Source organism: Tetrao urogallus (genome assembly GCF_951394365.1).
Source record: "Tetrao urogallus genome assembly, chromosome: 7".
NCBI lineage: Eukaryota > Metazoa > Chordata > Aves > Galliformes > Phasianidae > Tetrao > Tetrao urogallus.
Genome location: NC_136820.1, coordinates 25,641,833 through 25,661,340, shown reverse-complemented (window position 1 = coordinate 25,661,340; position 19,508 = coordinate 25,641,833). Strand labels below are relative to the sequence as shown.

Here is a 19,508-nt window from a genome sequence, read left to right as displayed (position 1 = left end):
ACAGAATCTACCCATACTGAAGAATGTCCATTTGTGATATTTTTATTTATGAAGATGAACTTTTGGGAACAGTTTCACTGAATGAAAAATACCTGCACAGCTTTATTTGCATCTAAGTGTAAATTATGATAGTAAATACAGATATTTACATATGTACTTAGTGCTCAGTTCAGCATCTTAACACAATAATTCATATATGAATACACTGCTTACCAAAGAACAGCGAGACCATGATCCCCATTCAGACATAACACAGTCTTCTGGACATGGCAGTGTGCATTTTCTAGCACCAAGTGGCATCTCTTCAGGATCACACAGGTAGTCCTCTACAGTGTCAGAAGGACCATCCACAGTGTTCAGCATGCATCTGGAAAAAAGAACTGTACATAAACTGCATTTGCCATGGATTTTGTGCAATGACTATAATCCATGCTTTTTAAAGCATTTTAACATTTTGTCAGCACACAAAAAATAAAGTAATTGAAGTAACAGAATATTGATCTGTGAAAACTCAAGTCAAAGAGACAAAAAGAATCTTTATTTATACATGATGACAGCCATATAAAAAAATGTACAGAATGTAAATGTTCCTTGTTAATGATGTGCCAAGAGGTACTTTAGATTGAAAGAGGAACAATATTATTTTACCTGACTTTCCTTGTTTGAACACCTTCTCCACAGTTCTCTTTTAAGTCCACATTGGTCACCTTGCAGACGCTCCAGGGCTCGGTAACCCATATGTATTGGCTGCAGTCACTGTGGCATGGAACTACCTCATATACCTGGAATCCACACTGACTGTCAGTTTCATTGCACACAGTCAAGATAAACATGCAACAGAGATCATGCTGAGATATAAGCAAAAAAAAAGTTAATGAAATTTCTGATAAAAATAACGAAAGTAATTAATTTGACATCTATAGAACTTGCTGCTGTAAAGGCTGTAATAATAATATGGATAAAATACTTGATATATATCTACAAGAATACCAGCATTAGTATTTTTTACAGATTTGAAAACAGACTTTGAATAGCATCTTGTATAATAATTTATATGTAAATTTTCCATATGTTTTCCTAAAGATACATTGTAGAGAAAAACAAATAGACAATGTATGCGCTGAAGCACTATCAGGGAGCCCATGTTAAGGTTATTTCACTGCTTTAGAATCTCTTACCTGAGCCTGAAGAAAGTATTTTCATGAACCCAAAAGAAAAAAAAGATAAAAAGAATGATTAGAGTTAAACACAGGTACTTAAGAAGCATTCGTTTTCCTTACAAACAATACTCTATGACTTCTGAAAAGCAAAACAGATCATTCTTTTCCTCTTGGATCTTCCTTATTTTTTGAGGCATTTTTGAAGATGTATTCTTTGGAATAAAATAGAACTTTATAAAACATAACTACTAATAATTATGTAGCAGATCACTTAAAGTCCCTTTCTTTAAAATTAGCTTATATCAGCTAACTTCACGTGCCATTCTGGGTATTAGGTCAGCACAACAAGAATTTCTAGAGAATCTAAGACTTTGTTTTAAATAAGACAGCGTTCATGTCAGGAACACTGTTTTGATAGAAGAACAGAAATGTTAGTTTATGAACCTACAGACACCATTGTCAAACTTACAGACAATTGTCAAAAGCCACCAGATTGGTCAGGCATGATTTGCCTTTTGTGAAACTGTGCTGGCTGTCGTGGATCACCTCCTCATCTCATATGTACCTTAAGATAGCTCCCAGAAAGATCTATTTCATGATTTTCTCAGGCACAGATATGAGGCTCACATGCCTCTAGTACCTTGGGTCCTCATTTCCCCCTTTCTTAAAAATGGGAGTGATGTTTCCCTTTTTCCATTCACCTGGGTCTTCACCTGACAGCTGCAACTTTTCACATATGATGGATAGCAACTTGGCAACTACATCAGCCAGCTCCTTCAGGACCCTGGGATGCACATCTTCTGCATCCCATAGAGTTGTAGACATTCAGTCTCATCAGGTGATCTCAAATTTGCTCTTCTCATAAAGTGCCTGAGAAGAGGCACTTTATTTGTTTTGTTGAGGATTTCCAGAATGAAAATAGTGAAGCCTTAATTCATTAAAATATCTGCACATATCTTGCTCTGGTTGATGTAAGAAAAAATACATAAAACTTGTATATTCATGTATGTGCTTAGTGATGTTCTCCTGACCCTACCTGCACTTCTGTAACTATGACTGCAGGCCACAGTAACTGGTTAGTGTAAGGAGTGCGTATCCATCTGCTGGATGACTGAGAAAATAATACCTGGAAGCAAGGAGAAGAGGGATGCCCTTATCCTTTTATTTCCTCTAGCAATCTCACATTAGTCTCTTCACTTGAAATCCTCTGAAGACCACTGATGCAATTTTATAATAATCCTGACTGTATATTGCTATGTCATATTACTATGACTTTTAACTTCACAGAGTAAGCTGCACTCAGCTGGAGCATGGTTTAGGGGCCACTTCAGCATGTATGACCCAGGAATACATAGGAGAAAATGGGCTAAATGAGACATCTTCCATTTACTGTGCTCATTCTCCACCAAAAGAGTCATGCTTATGTTAGCCCTGATAGATGTTGAGTAACCAGCTCTTAAAACTTAACATCTTAAGCATTTTATTTCCATACTTTACTAGTCTTACCACTAGAAAAATTTCCCAAGGCTTAACCAAAATCTGCTTGCAGCATTCTAAGCCTACAGCTTTTTATTTTATTCATGATGGTCTTGGAAGATGGATTATTTTCTCCTCCTTTAAAAGAGCCTCTTATGTTCATGCTAACAGACTGCCTGCATGCTCCCTACCATCTTCCCATCCATGAGCTAGACCTCATATTGCAAGCTTTTCTCAGAAATAATATTTCTTAGCTTTCTACCTACAGTATAACCCCTCTGTACATCATATCCCCTGTACCTAAGGCCACCAAAGACCCTATCTAACCACTATGTTATGTATGTATGCATCTAAGCATATTTTATATATTTATATGTACATATAGTACCAATTATATGAAATAAATATTCGGAAGCTTCAGTAGTTTTCCAGACAAATGAATGTTGGAATAGATTTAGATTAACTAGCTAACTTGTTCCTTGATAAATAGAATGTAGGCACACCCCCTGAATATTTCTGAGATGTCCAGAAAATGAATGTATTTTAAACTGAAAGATATATCCTCTAAATTTTTTGACATTACTATACTATATGTGTAATTCTCTCATGGAGTATTTTATTTTATTTTTTTTAACAGTAATTATATTATGAATCATCTATGATTATTTGGAAAACCTCACATTGCAACAAATCAAAACACCGGTAGAGGGCAATAGTGTTGCACATAAAAGGCCAACAGACCTTTAGCAAAATCACTTAGATGCAGGGAAAAGACGAGTCTGTCATATTCTGTACGAGTATTAAAGAAATAAAAATATTTCTGTATAGACTACGTATTTTTTGCTATTGAAACATATTTTTTCCTTATCCTAATAATATTCCTCCTAATGATTCTTATGGACTGGCCCAAATTCAGCAACACATGTTCTAGTCTGTCTTTTGCTAGATCAGATCACAAACTTAGTTTATTAGTTTAATACATATTTTATAAATTAAAATTAATTACATTCCCTAAAGCAGAAAATTAGAACAACAAGCCATTTCACTTTGTGGTAGCAAAATGTCAATAGGATAATATTAAGTACATGCATTTTATTCAAATGTAGATTGACATCACATTTACAGAGAAGATCATGTGGTCATTCAACATGCCTTTGCAAGGTAAATTAAATTCAACAACAGTATTAATATAAATTGGCTTCGAAAATCGTAAGTTAATTGAAAGGGTTTGGGTTTTTTTTTTTTCCTTTCTAAAACTCTTCAAGTAAACAGGAGAACATGAACAGCCGTTTACCAATCTACTGCACTATACTACAGCTTTACTTCATACTAGCATTAGGTGAGCCATCAGACAAGCTCACCATGTTCTGTATCTGTAATGCCCCATCCCTAGATGGGGCTAAGATCAAGGCCAGATTGGATGCGGAGGTTGGTGGCCTTGTGGCAGGGGTGTTGGAGATTCATGATCCCTGAGGTCCCTTCCAACCCAGGTCATTTTGTGATTCTGTGAACTTCGGGGGTTTGATTTGAATTAGTGCTAAACTTATTCCCACAGACTAAATGTTCATTCCTCATCAAACACTACCAGCATACTCTAAGATCGTGTCTCTTGGCTTAGTATCACTTGAACAGGATTTAGTTTGGGCAGCCAGATTTTTCTCTACGAAAATCAATTGTGGTTATTAGGACAATGTGGAGATTGACTTCAGAAGCACACTCCTGAACTGATGTGCCATTGCAGGTATACTTGGAAGGTAAGGATTTAATTGATTAAAATGCCATAAAGGACAATATTCTGGGTGTTCGAAGTATTTTTATTATTTTCAGATCTAGGATGGACTAGGATGCAAAGAATCTTAGTAGCTCTAGCATCTGTAATGAGAAATACTTCACCCGTTATTAAGAAATTATCTTCAGAAACATGGTCTTCAGCATGTACATTAAAAAATATTCTATTGTCCCTACAGTTCAGATTATGTACTAAACTCTTGCAGATGATTGAACAATGAAGGCAGATTCTGTGCCAGCTGAGGAAATTTAAGCAATCTCAATCTACATGCATCTGCCCCATATTTGTGTAGCCTTTTTACATTAAAAAAAAAAATAACAAACCCAACAATACAGCTAAAAGGGTTTTCCAAGATATGGAAAAACTACATCAATAATGTAAGTATAAATAAAATTACCTGATTGACATGATCTAGCTTAGGACAGGGTCTTCCACCATTGTAGGGCTTTTCACGGAGCCATTTTGACCGAACTTTTACCCCACTTCCACAGGATTTACTGCAGCGAGACCAATTGGACCACTCACTGAGCTTGCAGTCTGAAGGACATGGAATAATACAGGCTTCCTCAATATAACCTGTGTGAATGGAAAAGAAAGTGAAATCTCTTCAGCATGTCATTCTGCCACTTCTCCCTGAAGCCCTCATCTGGTTCATTTAGATCATCCAAAGTTTGACTTGACAAGACTGTGAATAGAGAGATTTCTTCATAATTAGGGCTAAATTAAATTCTGCAGAAAATTGACACATATAACTGGAGACTGTGATAGAGTAACAGCTGAGCATCCTCACTACTATCTGATTATGATTCACATTCATCAGATTTCAGCATTCAAAATTTCTGACAGCAATAGCGTAATTGACTAACCCATCCCTTGTTTTATCATTCTTATACCATGAAGCAATTCATTTTTGAACAAAAGAAGGTTTAATTAAAAGCCTCTTCCATAACTGTAAAAAGTAAGCTGCAGTTATTAAATATATATATATATATCCAACTGAATGAAAAAATTCATCTCTTGTCAGCACAGAACAGGGGAACTTAACACCTTGTGACCTTTCTAAAGCTAGAAAAAGAGTGGTCTGCCACATTAATGATGTGCCGATTAACAACCATCTGCCCCCAGTAACACACTGAATAATTGCACTGAATGGAAAAGCAGATGTTTGGTTTGGATAAGTCATCAGCCCTGAGAGGCTGGAAAGGGGAAGAACATGGTCTGTTGGGAGTAACATGAAGCCTCAATTCACTGAGTAAGAGAAAATGACTTCCTTTAAAAGCAACATATGCCACAGCTCTATGAAGTGTGTCATTTATGCCAATATTTACAGCAGAAGATACAAAACCTCAGCAAAAAAGTTGGCTTTTGCAGTATTTATACTACAACATCCTAAACTTTAATGACCTACCATCTTCCCTTTTTTGTATCATATCTTAAACACATTTACTGTTGGCAAAAGTTGACAGTAATTATAAAAAAAACCCTTAGTACATATAAAAGTGAATTCAAATATTTAATAAGCAGCTGGAAAATTAATACTTACATGGATAAGACAATTCTCAAATGAATGGCATAGTTATATATATTTCTCACATGACACAATTTTAAAAAATTATATTAAATACAGTCACTGCCATTTTCATCTGAGCCGATCTTAGCAGCTTTGTTTTTAACTTGTACTTCTAAATAAAGCTATAATTTCTCTTCTGAAGCAGCCAATACATAACAATCACTTGTAATATATAAAAAAATCAAAACTCTTAAGAGATCTCATTTCTATATATCTATTTCCATCTGTTTCTGTGTAAAATTCAGAATATTTTATAACCAAATTCAGATGATGGTTTTAGTCTAGCTAGATCTCCTCTACTTGGAACTTCTAGATATTTGAATAGTTTAAATATATATAGCCTGTCCTGAAAGTGAGCATTGCAGAACTATTGTTTATTAAATGTATCTTCCTTAATATGACTAGAATGCTATTAGCTTACACTACATGTTCATTAAGTATCCCTGGCCATTTGTTCAGTGATACTGTATGAAAGGTATACTGTGTTAGACAAAATGTATTTTTGAAGATCATATCTCTGCAAATCGGAGGTGGTGACACACTTTGCCCTGCAGCAGTAGATGTAAAATTGATTACATTTCACCTTAACTCACATCTCTGTGTTAGTCTTGGAAATCAGAGGTACCTGACTGCAAAGATATATTTTACACCGAACTTCCACTTCATAAATGTCCAGCTCTGTACCTTTATCAGAAATTAGCATTCAACAAGCTTTCTTAGGTGCTATACAAAATAATGTATGCATACCATTAAGAAATTACTGAATTAAAATTCACAGCAGAAAAGAAGTTAAAAGAAGTAAATAAAAGAAAAAAAGAATAGTGATATTTACTGTCTAATGAAGATCTAAGTACTCTTTCTAAACTTGCTTGAGATTCTGATATGCTGCATTAATTTTCAAAATCTTAAATTTCTGTACTGGAGAAACCTACAATAACACAATTATACCATTTAGCATTCATTAAATTTCTGCATCTGACAATGGTTTGGTTTTTCAGTGTAAAGCCAGGAATTGGACATGATTATGCTTGTGCTTCCCTTGCAACTTGGAATATTCTATAATTCTATGGCTCTTTACAGAAGGGACAGACTAAGGGAGAATGGTGGAAAGAATAAATAAAGTCAAGTAGATGGAAGAGAAAAATAAATAGCTGAGAAAATAGTAAAGAAAATTGTGATGACAAATACACATAGGAAGAGAAAACAAAAAAAAGGAGAAAAGATATAGACATTCTGCTCAAAGCAATACCTTGGCAATGCACAAACAGAATGAAATTCTCTCAACAGTCTATTCAGGTATCAGAGCAAAACAGAATTAAGAATGTTCCCACAAATAAAAACAGTGAACTAAAGGAAGAAATAATAATAATAATAATAATAATAATAATAATAACACACTAATTTGGCATATCATTTTTATTCTCTAGAAGATTAATGTGTAGAATGAAAATGAAAAGACCCTTGTTATATCTGACATTAAAAAGTTTCTGGTGTACTCATTCTTTGGTATCTTTTATTCCTCTCAGACACTTCACTGTTTCAGCTTAAAAATCTATTTAGTATTTAGCTACGCCCCTGGTCTCCCTTGGAACCTAGGCAGAAGCAGACTTCAAATAGCTAGCAGATATTTCTTTAGCCAAGAAAGATGGCTGAATATTAAAAGTTACATGCTGCAAATGACAGACTGTGCTCCATTTACCACTCTTCTAATGACAATTTTTAGAAAATGTTTCTCCAAAGCAAGTCATCATCTCAGATGTCTTCTGTACATCTAATGTCAACGTATCTTAAAATTTTAGGATGAATAAGGATAATAACCTCCGGAAATTCATAGCAATCACCTACAAATCAAAGAAAACTGATGTTCAGGAAGTTTGAAAAATGTATACTCTTTTTTTGTTGTTTGTTGGTTTGCTTGTTTTCCTTTAGAGTAGGGCTGACTTTAATATATTTCTGGTACCTGTATTTGTAAACTTTGACCATTCTGTAAACATTTTATTGAGAAGAGAATATACTGTGATATAACAGAATTACACTAAAAATACAGAAACATAAAAAAAAAAAAAAGAAAGAAAAAAGACATGCAAATGAGACTAGTGATGCAGTACGTAGTTCCTGATGTGAAAAGGACATAAGTGGGGCCTTTTTTCAGTTTTCAGTCTTGTTCCTACTGATTTAATCTTTGAGAGGGTGCAACTTCTATTAAACACTGTAAAAGCGTATTAAAGAAACAGTTCGCTAAAGCCCGAGGGCAGAAGGATGTCTATATGATGGAATATCACACAATTATATCTCACATTCAGGTTGTGTAATACAATTACAGCAAATTGCATGCTACAGCCTTGAGGTTTAAAGAACAAGCAAAAACAGGACAGATGCAGAGGGAAGAAAAGGAATGAAAGCAGGGAAGTGGCTGTGAAGAAAAACAGAAGAAAGTAAGAAGATGAGAGACAGTGAAATAGCTGACCAACTCAGCAAAGACTAAAGATACATGCATTGGACATCTGCAGTTCACGCCCTGCCTGCTGCTTATCGTCTTGCTGACTGAAGTCTTTCACTGCACACTTCCTTTAGCTCTTCATATTCTTTGTAACATATGAAGACTGAAAAGATGAAATCTTGGGATACTGTGGTACAGTATCAGCCTTCTGTCTGTAAGGTACAGAATGGTCCTAGAAAGTAACATTCACCTCTTCAGGTCTACTCTTTTTTCCCAGTCAGTAGTTTCTCAACTGTTTCAGCTCCTGTCAGCTGAACTTCGCAAGGCTACAAAATGGTCAGTTGTCTACTATGAATGAGAATATGGATATTCTATCATTAAAGATTTGATACACAATTTAACAAATGCCTTAAACTGCAAAGAGTATGAACTGAATTTGTTATTAAAATGGAATTGCTTACTGCCTCACTGCTAACTGGTAACAAAACCTGCACTCCTCGAACAAGTAATTAACAGATGTGCTGGATAATTTCCAATGAGGAACTTTAATGGACTGCACACTTTGTCTAAAGACAGAACAAGTTAGTTAGGTCAGATTCCAATTTTCCCCACACAAACTGTAATTCGCAATGTATAAGTACAGACCAACTACTTATGTTGAAGAATGCAGACATAAAGAACATAATGGAAAGTCTTTACATTTACTCTTTTGTCCTCAGGACTGACAGAATTATGTTCCTGCTTTCACAAATAAAATGCTATGCTATGTTTCCAAGAAAAAAACTGCAATGTCAAAATAATGATTTATGTTCTTCAGCATAGTTTTTTGGGTCTTTTTTGTTCAGTATTTTGGTGTTCTTTTGGTGTTCTTTTGTCCAATTGGTTGGTCTTTTGCTTTTTTTTTTTTTTTTTTTTTTTTTTTTTTTTTTTTTGCCATGAAATACAAAGTTCTAGGATTCTATCTTCCAGGACAAAAAAAACAACCAACCAACCAACCAACAAAAACAATAATAATGTCTCCTCCCCAACACCTGAAAAATAAAGCAAAACAATCGAAACCCACAAAATCTCATGACTGTTTGTATTTCAGTTGTAACAGGATTTTGCAGGATTACATTTTACAGGATGAAAGTTACAACTGAGAGCATTCATACTTCTGCCTGTCCATGGAAAAACATACTGCACTTCATACGATTAATTTTTTTTTTTTTTTTTTCCAGAATTGCTCTTTCAAAACCTTAAAATCTGAGGGCAATTATTAATGCCTAACTAGCATTTCTGTCTCTGGTGAACTAAACACGGGTCTTTGGGTTGATGGGTGACTGCCTCATAATTGCTGTACTGTTGACAGACCAAATATGCTGGAACTATAATGCAGAGATCCATGCTAGTAACTGCAGTGCGGGGCAACAGGTAGTACAAGTATTCCAAGAGAATACAAAACAGGACAAATACAGCATCCTGTATGTGAAAAAAAATACTGGGAGATATATATGCTCTGAAACTACAAGGTATCCTAATAACAGTTTGAGAACCTAAGCATACTGCCATATTGAATTATAAGCTCTTATGGGAAATACATGAATTTTAGAATAAACACTCAACAGAAAGTCTCAATTAAATTTCAACACTCTCATTTTTTTTGTTGGCAAATTTGTATTACTTCAGGTTAGAATATTGGAAGTGTGCAAAAAGATTTTTAAAAGTCCTAATACAAGTGGATATACCAAGTTCTAACTGTTGTTTTAGAAAACACAGACACTGCTATAAACTACAAGATTTTACTATCACACACATAAGCAATTAAATACAAAATTTCTTGATTCATATGGATATTCCCAGCAGCTGTTGTAAAAGTATTCACTGATACGCAGATATTCCTCTCTAATCCCCTGCATAAGCCTTGTAGCCATGGAGGGCTTTGTAGAATCAGCACAAATCAATGCATCTCATTTAATTAATGCTAAAGGGGGAAATAACCTCACATTAATAAGGCAAGGCAGCAGACAAACTATCCTGGACTGGTTGACTGTGCCTAAGGTCTTAGCAGTAAACTGACATGAATATGAAGGTAATGACATGACATTGAAGGTAAATGACATGAATATGAAGGGTAATACGACATATAAAAATGCTGCATCTGTTTGCCATGCTACTATGCCTGGCTTTGCTACACACACACAAATACAAACTCTTCTCAGCTTATGTGGGTCATAATTTGTAATCTATGATGGAGGAAAACAAAATATTGTTGAATAAACATTATAGTTCATAAGCATGGCAGTGGCCTGCTTCTGATTTCGTCAATACAAAAAATCCAAGATATGCTTTAAAGGGAGCAGAAAGAGACTGCTTTGATTCTTTTCACAAACACATGAAAACATACTGCTGGAAGTCACCTGTTGCTATTCACAGAACTCTAGTATAGTAGCATTGATAGGGATAAAGTGATGAAAAGCAACTGCTGCTTTTCTAATGGAAAAAAAGCCCCAGAAAAACTCTCACATAAGTATCAAATCAACTGTACATTTTTTAATTTGTCCAGTAAAATTATCAAATTAGCAATGAAACAAAGAAAGAACAATGCATATGTCTTCCATTGAAGAGACCAGCTAAACAACAGGTCATTTCATCTGACAATGCCACAGCTGCTGTCAAGCGTCAGCTGTTAGCTTCTGCCCACACATTGCAGAACTGATATTACTGAAAAATACAAAAGCAGAATTTTTAAATGGCTGCTGAATGCTACTAACTCCTTTATCAATAAATGTAACTCAAATTTGGAAAAACAAATGAAAGGAAAATCAAATTATTAGATATATGTAATAGTTGGGGGAAAAAAAAAAAACATTGAATAAAAACAAAATACAAAAAAGCATCTTATCCTTCTGCAGCTGAAACTAAGCAGTTTTCAGCTGCTTGGGATTTGTTTTGAACTACTTTCCAATCTACAGAAAGCTAAGGACCTTGTTCAGAAGGATTTTTCCCCTACCCTTTCACTATTCACACCTAGTAGCAACAAGAGTTAAATATTTAATGACATTTTACCTTTCCTTGTCTCAGAGTTATGGTCACTCCTAAGTTTTTGACAAACCTGCTCATGCTTGTGATTTCATAGCTGCACTCAAATTCTCATCTATTACTGCACAAAGTCTCTTACAAGTGTACTCATATAGGGGTCTTCCTCATGTTATACCCTTCCTTCAGCTCCTCAGCTTCAGTGAAACTCAATTATTTTTTCCCAAATCTTTTGAACTGAGATGTGTCAAGCAGTAAAAAAAGCTCTGAAGTATTTACTTCTGTGTTCTTGTTCATCTTTTCTTTTTTAAGGAAGATTGAACTGTGATTATGAACAAACACATTGTGCATTTTCTTTTTGGCATTGCAGAGCAGGTCTGTCTTTTGATTCTTCCCACTGAAAACAGCATGACTTGCAATGCAGATTTATTCATGGCTTCATAAATTTACATGGCAATACTTTGATTTTCTTATGCCTTTTTAGTACAGCACATGACATATTCCATGATATATTAAAAACATCAGTGTGGGGATAGTTTGTCCCTTTTGTCAGATTTAGAGGACTATGTCACAGTTGAAGTACAATTATCTCTATATTCTATCTCATTATTTCACAGTGTCATGAAATAACAAAAATTCAAGTAAAAGTCGGGCAATACAAAAAAATAATCCTTAAATAATAATCTTGATTTCTTTCTTAATTCAAGCTGATTTGCAAAATCATATCCCATTTGTGATTATATACTGTACTACTTTGAAAAGAAATAACATATTCATAGAACCAACAGTGAAACTGATTTCTGAACAAAGCAGATGACATAGCAGACAACCCTTATCCTTCTTTGGACCAGTTATAAAATTAGTGAAAAATTCAGTGCTATCATTTCTGCAGGGAAATAAACAACTATGTTAGAATTTACAAAAATAACCCAAGCAAGTTTGAGTTATGATATCTGTCAAGTTTAGCTTGAAAACCTAAAAGTAGATTGATGGGAAGCCACAAGGCACTTTTATTTGCTAGCAGGTGGGATAACCATTTTGATACCACAGAAGTCCCTTGTTGATTTGGCATAAAATAGCTTTTATGTTTGTTCTTAAAGACAAAAAATACAGCACGATGAAATCTAGAGATGATATCAAACTAAAGAACTGTCATACAGCAAGGGCATGAAAACAACAAGAAAACATCATAAATGTTGAAAAGATATAAAATAAGATTTAACTGGCAAAACAGCAACTTATACATGTTGAGCAAAATAAAACAAATCATTGGAACATAATCCATGAATACAAAGTAGATATTCAGAAAAGGCGAACACACAATGAAATTAGATTGAAACATCTATGTCATCTGTCCTAGCCCCTTTGTAACTGCAAAAATATGCTAAATCTGAAAAATGCTGAAGGCAGACAATAAATTAGATAACCCTTAGAAATAGTATGTACTGTGGTTATGCACAATATCTATCAATGGTAGAGTGTTGTCCTAAAAGAGCTACTGGAAACTGTAATTTTAGGGACATATTCTTTAACATCAGTTTAATTCCTTAGCATCAAAGTCAGTTTAAATATCTGATTTCCTGTGCACCTGATATACCTGTCAGATAATTTTAGGATACACAAACAACAGCAATTCCAAGTTTCACCTGCCCATACGTTACAACATAAATAAGATAGAGGCACTCCTTCCTTCAAATGGAACTGATGAGGAAATGCATATAGATGCCTTGTGCCTGAGTATCAGAAACACGTAATGCATCAGGGAAAAATTAAAAATCAAAGAATAAAAAAAAAAAAAAAAAACAACCCATGCAGAAAAAACAACAAAACAACCGCAACAGCAAACAAACAAACATCAAAACATCAAAGGATTCTAGCTTTCCATTCCACAATAATCACAGCAATGAATGACTCAAAAACATTTCCAGTTTACAAAGAGAGCAAGAAGAAATTTCAGATTTCCAGTCAGAAAAATGGGAAAAACGAAAACTGTAAAAAGAAAAAGAAAATAGACCTGTGCTATTTTATATTTTGGGAAGATTCTCTCTGGAGTCTACTAGTGCTAATGGCATATAAACTGTAACCCTGGGTATAGTAAACACAATAACAGTATGTTGTCAGTAATTATTTCACTTATTGTGTGTGTAGAGGACATTAACTGATAAAATCCATTAGACTGGAAACTGCCATCATAAAGAGTTACAACGGTAAAGAAAGATGGCTGAGAAATTTTTAATTCCTCCTTTTTAACTCTCTTATTCTTGGAACTCCTTTGATTTTTATTATTAATGTTATTATTATTAATTATATTATTTTACTTATAGTATTATTAAATTATTTTATTTTAAGCTCTGTTTTAAGCTATTTGCTGCTATTAAGGTTATTGAAAAATAGAAATACAGTGAGCTGCAGTTATATAGTGCAAAACCTCTGTAACATCCTGAGGAAATTCTGCATTTCACAGAAAAATGGTTTGGTATCTGGATTAGCTAAACTTCTCACCACTACTCCTGCATGTGTTTTTACCTCTCTTTGGGTTTATGAGTGTAGCGTAAAACAGAAAGCAGATATTCTAGTAACTTCCCATTCCATACCACTGTGGCCAGATACTGAATGTGCACTACCAGGGTTTCAAAGCAGCTAAGTCCATGCCTGTTCTACATAAAAGAACAATTTCCATCTCTGTTTGCAAATTACCTAAAGCAGCACATTACTTACTATGCACAGCACCTATAATTTGATCTTGGATGGACACTTTCTATTTTCTTTGCATTTTCCCTGGGCTACTGTCACAAAACCTGATAGCCCACATTCTTCAAATCAACAATGATAACAGACATTAGGCCATCAGACCCTCTGTATTGCCATAGACTTCCATTCTTTCACTAATTTCCACTTTTCACTGACCAAGGGTGCTCTGCACTCAATGCTGCAAGAACACTACTTTCCCACATGGGGTCACATTTAGTTAAAGACAATCAACAAATAAATTGTATTTTGGTGACTTCTGAACAGTTCAGATTGTTTCACACTTTTTTCAGCTTTCCCTACCAATCTTTTGAAGAGCTTTCTGATTCCCTCAGGATAACCACCAAACACAGGAAGATCTGTGCTCATACAGCTGCTGGTCATTACAGATGGCTGTTTTCTGGTCCCACAAAGAATGCAAATAGACTCAGTCAGAATGAGAATATGTTGAATGTGCTTTTAAATCTATCTAAAAGGACAAAATTGGGCTTAATTCCTTGTGGACCTCAACACACAGAGCAAACAGCTGAGAATTTTACTAAACAATTGAATATGTACTCAGGGAGATTTTCTTTCCCATGAGAGTTTAAGATTTAGGTATTTTTTCAGCAATTCCAAAATGACACACAAAATAAGACAATGGAAAAAAATAAGCCAAATTCAAATTTTGGATATGTATTTAAAAAATTAGGTTTTTTTTTTCTTTGTTTGTTTGTTTTTTTTTGCCTTTGGTATACATTAGCAGCAACAAAAATAAAAATAAAAGTTATTTAGAGTAAAAAGAGAAAATTCTTTACAAAATTATCTTCCAGCTTTGCTTTGAGACATTAGGATCTTAAGTGTATGCTTACTTTTCTATCTAACCACAAAGATGTCTCAGCTTAGCTTCGTACAGTCAGGAGATTGTACTGTACCCTTGCTCTATAAGGAATTAATAGCATTAATTCATAAGATCCCCTTAAGAAATTTAAATATTTTGTTATTAACTATTTTAACTTCATTCCGGTAAAGAAATAAAATTTCTGACACCTTAATTTAACATTATTACAATATGTGTATATACAAACTAAACTTACATTGACTTCTGAATTGCACCCAGCTCTTCAAACCAATAGTTCAGATACACTTCTGCACTGCAAGCAGGAGAACAGATGAACACAGAAACTCCAGTGATGAAAATTAGCACATTTCTGGCTCACTGAAAATCAGAAAGTGCCAATTTTGATCCTAACACTGCAGATGCATCCATTTCAGGAACATGAGTGTTCCCTGCAGGAGCAACATGAACACAAGGACTGTAAAGTCTTTAAGGAATCTGCATTTCCACATGACAGAATTACACAGAAATAGTGTTATGCGCTGTTGATCTCAGACCAAAGTATATCTATTAAGGAGCTGAGGAGGGTAGAAAGGGTAGAGATAAGGCTATTTAAGGAGATTAGAGCTATCTAAAGATTCTGTTTTTATTCGAATTCATGGAAAGAAATAATTTTCATCTTTCTCAAAACAGTCCTGTGCTGTCCATGCTTATTTTTTAAGGATTTAACCCTCCTAAGTATTCTCAAATTTGCAAGAACAGTTATCAGGAAAAATGATTTTTCCTTCATTTCTTAAAATACCTAATTTACTATTATTTAATTTTAAATACTACACTGTAGCAATCAGTATAAAGTTCATTGTTTTGTGAATCATCAGTGAAATGTCTTTTAAGAAACATACAAAATGTGCACTGTGTTTGAAGATATCTTGTGACAAAAATCTGCCTAAACAATAAATATCAATCTGCTAATTCTACCTGTAAGATATAAATGGAACACATTTGTAAACAGATGAAAACAGAGATCTTTAAATACCATGACTGTTGCATCGCGATGTTTCCACAAGTCTACTGTTCTGATCATAGCATGCCATGGCCTGGTAACGATAGCCTTGTCCACATTCCTTGATGTCTCCTTGCACCTTCATTCCCAGCAATACTTCCACTTTGCCCTCTGGTAAAATACAGTCTGACCAATTTCCCACAGGCTGCGCGCTGTATTTATCACATGGACAAAACTGATTCTCAATCAGAGGATATAACTGAGAATTTCTGCATTTATCTTTTTTCTTACTTTTTCCTGGAAAGAAGAAAAAAATATTTTAGAAAGTTTATATCGGTTTACATCTCCAAAAAAATTTCATTTATCCATTCTTAAGACAATTCCTCCAACAAAGATAAACCTCAGGCTTAAGTTAGCAAATTTAAGTGCTTTAAACCAAATATGCATACTATAAATTAATATTCTGCAATATTCTCCTTGCTTTTCAAAAGCATTGGACAGAACTTTGCAGCACCTTTATGATTACATTTACTTTACATTTACTATTGGTTTTGTTTAAAATAAAAACAAGGTACTTTTAGAAAATAATTTCCTCTTCTGAGAACACAACTTTTTATTAAAAATACCCCTCTCTTTGAAACCCTCATCTTCCCTTGGATAATTATGAATGCACACCCAGTTAACCTTTATGGCAACTGTGTAGCACATTGCAATAGGTGTAACACCATATTGCTGCTTTAGCTAGTCTGAAGAGGTAATTCAGGACAGGGAAGTACCTCACCTTGCGGAGTAGATAGTGTGATAGGATAATTGATCATTTCTCGCTTTGTTTCTAAAATTAAAAGTAAAGAAAAAAATAAAAAAAATCTATTTTTCCTCCTCGTGCAGAAGCAAATCTGGCATAAAGTTCACTGGAGTTGCAAGACAGTCACAATGAACCTTCTTGAAGATCATGAATTATTCACTCTTGACAGATCATTGATTTACAGCAGCATGAAGTGACTGATAGGGATTTTATGCTATCATATTATTTCTGAAACTGCTAATGGGCACCTCCCTTAGCTAGCTTTCCTCCTCCACAGATAACACAGACTAATTGGCAAATAGTGCTGTGACACAAGCCAAGTCTTACACTTCAGGTTTCAGTTATAACTTGAAAATAGAAAAGTTTTGTGGGTTTTTTTTCCTCTTCATTTCATGCAGAAGTAAAAGAGCAGGTTTAAAGAAAGAAAGTGTTCTTCAAAGTGGCAGTGGGTTTATCACATGGAGCAAGTAAAAGTTTCTGGAAAAGGATTAAATGTTATTGGAAAACTTTTTATTCTGTTAATACAACCTCAGGAAATTTCAAGGGACACCACTGCCTCACACACATAGAGCATCACAAGACAGAGCATCTGCAATAAAGAGAAAAATCACCCCAAAAAGAGTACTCTCAGTAGTGGCAAAAATAAGGCAGAAAATTAAGCAGAAGACAACAGAAGAAGTGAGAATATAAAGAACTGTAAAGAAAAATTATTCAGCTCCTTCCTGTGTTATCCTTACTCCTCTCTAGCCACCTCCCTATGCTCAAGAGTTGTAAGGGAAGCTTTAATCAAAAAGTTAATAAAAGATGTATTATCTTCCTTGTTATTCTTACCAATAAGAGTGCGTTTTCTTGTTCTAACTCCTCCACAGTCCCCATTGCAGGAAGAAAACTTTGACCAGTTTGTAAACTGACAATCGTCTTGGCAGGGAATCTGACATGTCTGTGTTAACGATGGTAAGGGGCCAGCATACTTAAGGCACTCACTGATGTCAGCCTGTCCTCCATCTTGTCTGCGACAAGTAATTGCTGGAAGCAAAAAACGAATTGGATTTAGTTTGGCAATTTTTCATGAACATCTATAATTTACTAAGTCTGCAGCACACTACCAAAAAATCACACTGAAAGCCCAGAATATCTACGCAACAAACGAAAATTTGTTGTTTATTATATCTTAAATGAATGCATTTGATCTTTCTGAATGACTCTTTTGAGATTCTCTTTAAGTTACTATTTCTTCATCAGTACATAGCAGGAAAAAAACTCACTGACAACACTGACAACTGTAAATATTATGTTACCCATGTTATCACCATGTTATCCATATCTGTTATGCTGATTTTCACTGTATCATTACATTATTCCTGGAGAAAAGCTATAATTCTGACATTAAAAAACTTGCATTGCCATTTTCAGTAGCTGTGTAGCACATAAGAAACAAAACTCTATCAAAAGCTTATATTTTAGAAAGGAAAGACGTAATATTTAGAAATACATTCTGGATAATACTTTGCCACTTGCAACAGTATTGCAGCCCAACTTTTTTTTTTACCAATTTTTGGTTTTTGAAAGAAGACTGAAAGACAAATCATTATTTGCAATGGGTGAAGTACCAATAAACAGAGATGCAATGTTTTATAAAAGGACAGCCACATCCTAAACAAAAGCTTTTGACAGGAAAAATAAAAAAGACATTCTTAAAAAACTACAGGTGACACTAAAGGAAGTAGTAGAATACAAGGATTTAAAAAGAATGGGGCTGTCTCATCCACTTAATCTTTAACAATGTTCTATTGTTGCTCCTCACAGATAAATTGTTTCTGTCGTTTTGTTTTTGTTTTTTTTTTTTTAAACATGGTTCTTTATCCATTATTCTAACCTAAGCCCATGTAAATCTTATTTCCTAGCCCCAAACAACATAAAAGTTATTTTGCAGTAAGATTGAAAATTTCCAGTTGTTTGTTCACACAACAGAATCACATTTATGCTTATTCACATTTCACAGCACACAGTATATGCAGTATCTCATAATGATTGTGAAAGTAATTTGGATCGCCCATTGCTGCAGCAACATTGCATCCAAACACAATATATCATTCTCTAAAAATATGAAGGAATACCATGCTTTATTTTACATTCTGCTCCATCATTTAAACATAGTACTTCAACTGTACTGTCAGTAATTGTTTTACTGGTATGTGAATTAAAAAAAAATGTAAATTTTTGCATCCCAAGTATTATGGTATAATCATGTTCAACCATTGAAGAAAAAATGGGTTTGAAAACAAGTTTCCAAAATAAAACAAAATTGGCTAAAAATTATTTTTTCTTAAAAAAAGAAAAAAAGAAAAAGAAAAAAAAAAGAATGCTTGAAGAAGCAAGGGTTTTTTTCTGTTTATTTGTTTGTTTGTTTTTTAAAGACTGTTGCAAGGTAATTTCAAATGTGACATGTGCAAGCCTCCCTGCCGATTTATTTCATGATAAAACAGCTTTTTTCTATTGATAGTTCCAAACTAAATTTTTATTTCATGATGACTGTAGTAAGCTGAACATGATGATGAGAATGGTCTCTTCCAAACCCATGTACCTACTAAAATATCCAAAGGTCCTGAGTGAATTGCTTTTGCCATACTTTTGTGCGAAAACACTGAAAGAAAGGGAGGTTTATTTTTCCAGAGACCTAGG

General features: G+C 34.3%; 1 protein-coding gene across 1 annotated transcript in view; it reads right to left on the bottom strand.

The window, feature by feature from the left end:
- Window positions 1–19,508, bottom strand: part of THSD7A (thrombospondin type 1 domain containing 7A) — a gene marked incomplete at both ends in the record, with an annotated part of 184,030 nt that overhangs the window by 21,330 nt on the left and 143,192 nt on the right. Inside the window, 5 exons of the mRNA XM_079538128.1 lie at window positions 214–367; window positions 649–782; window positions 4,823–5,001; window positions 16,055–16,318; window positions 17,658–17,852. Of these exons, the coding sequence (XP_079394254.1) occupies window positions 214–367; window positions 649–782; window positions 4,823–5,001; window positions 16,055–16,318; window positions 17,658–17,852 (926 nt within the window). The remainder of the gene's footprint in view (window positions 1–213; window positions 368–648; window positions 783–4,822; window positions 5,002–16,054; window positions 16,319–17,657; window positions 17,853–19,508) is intronic.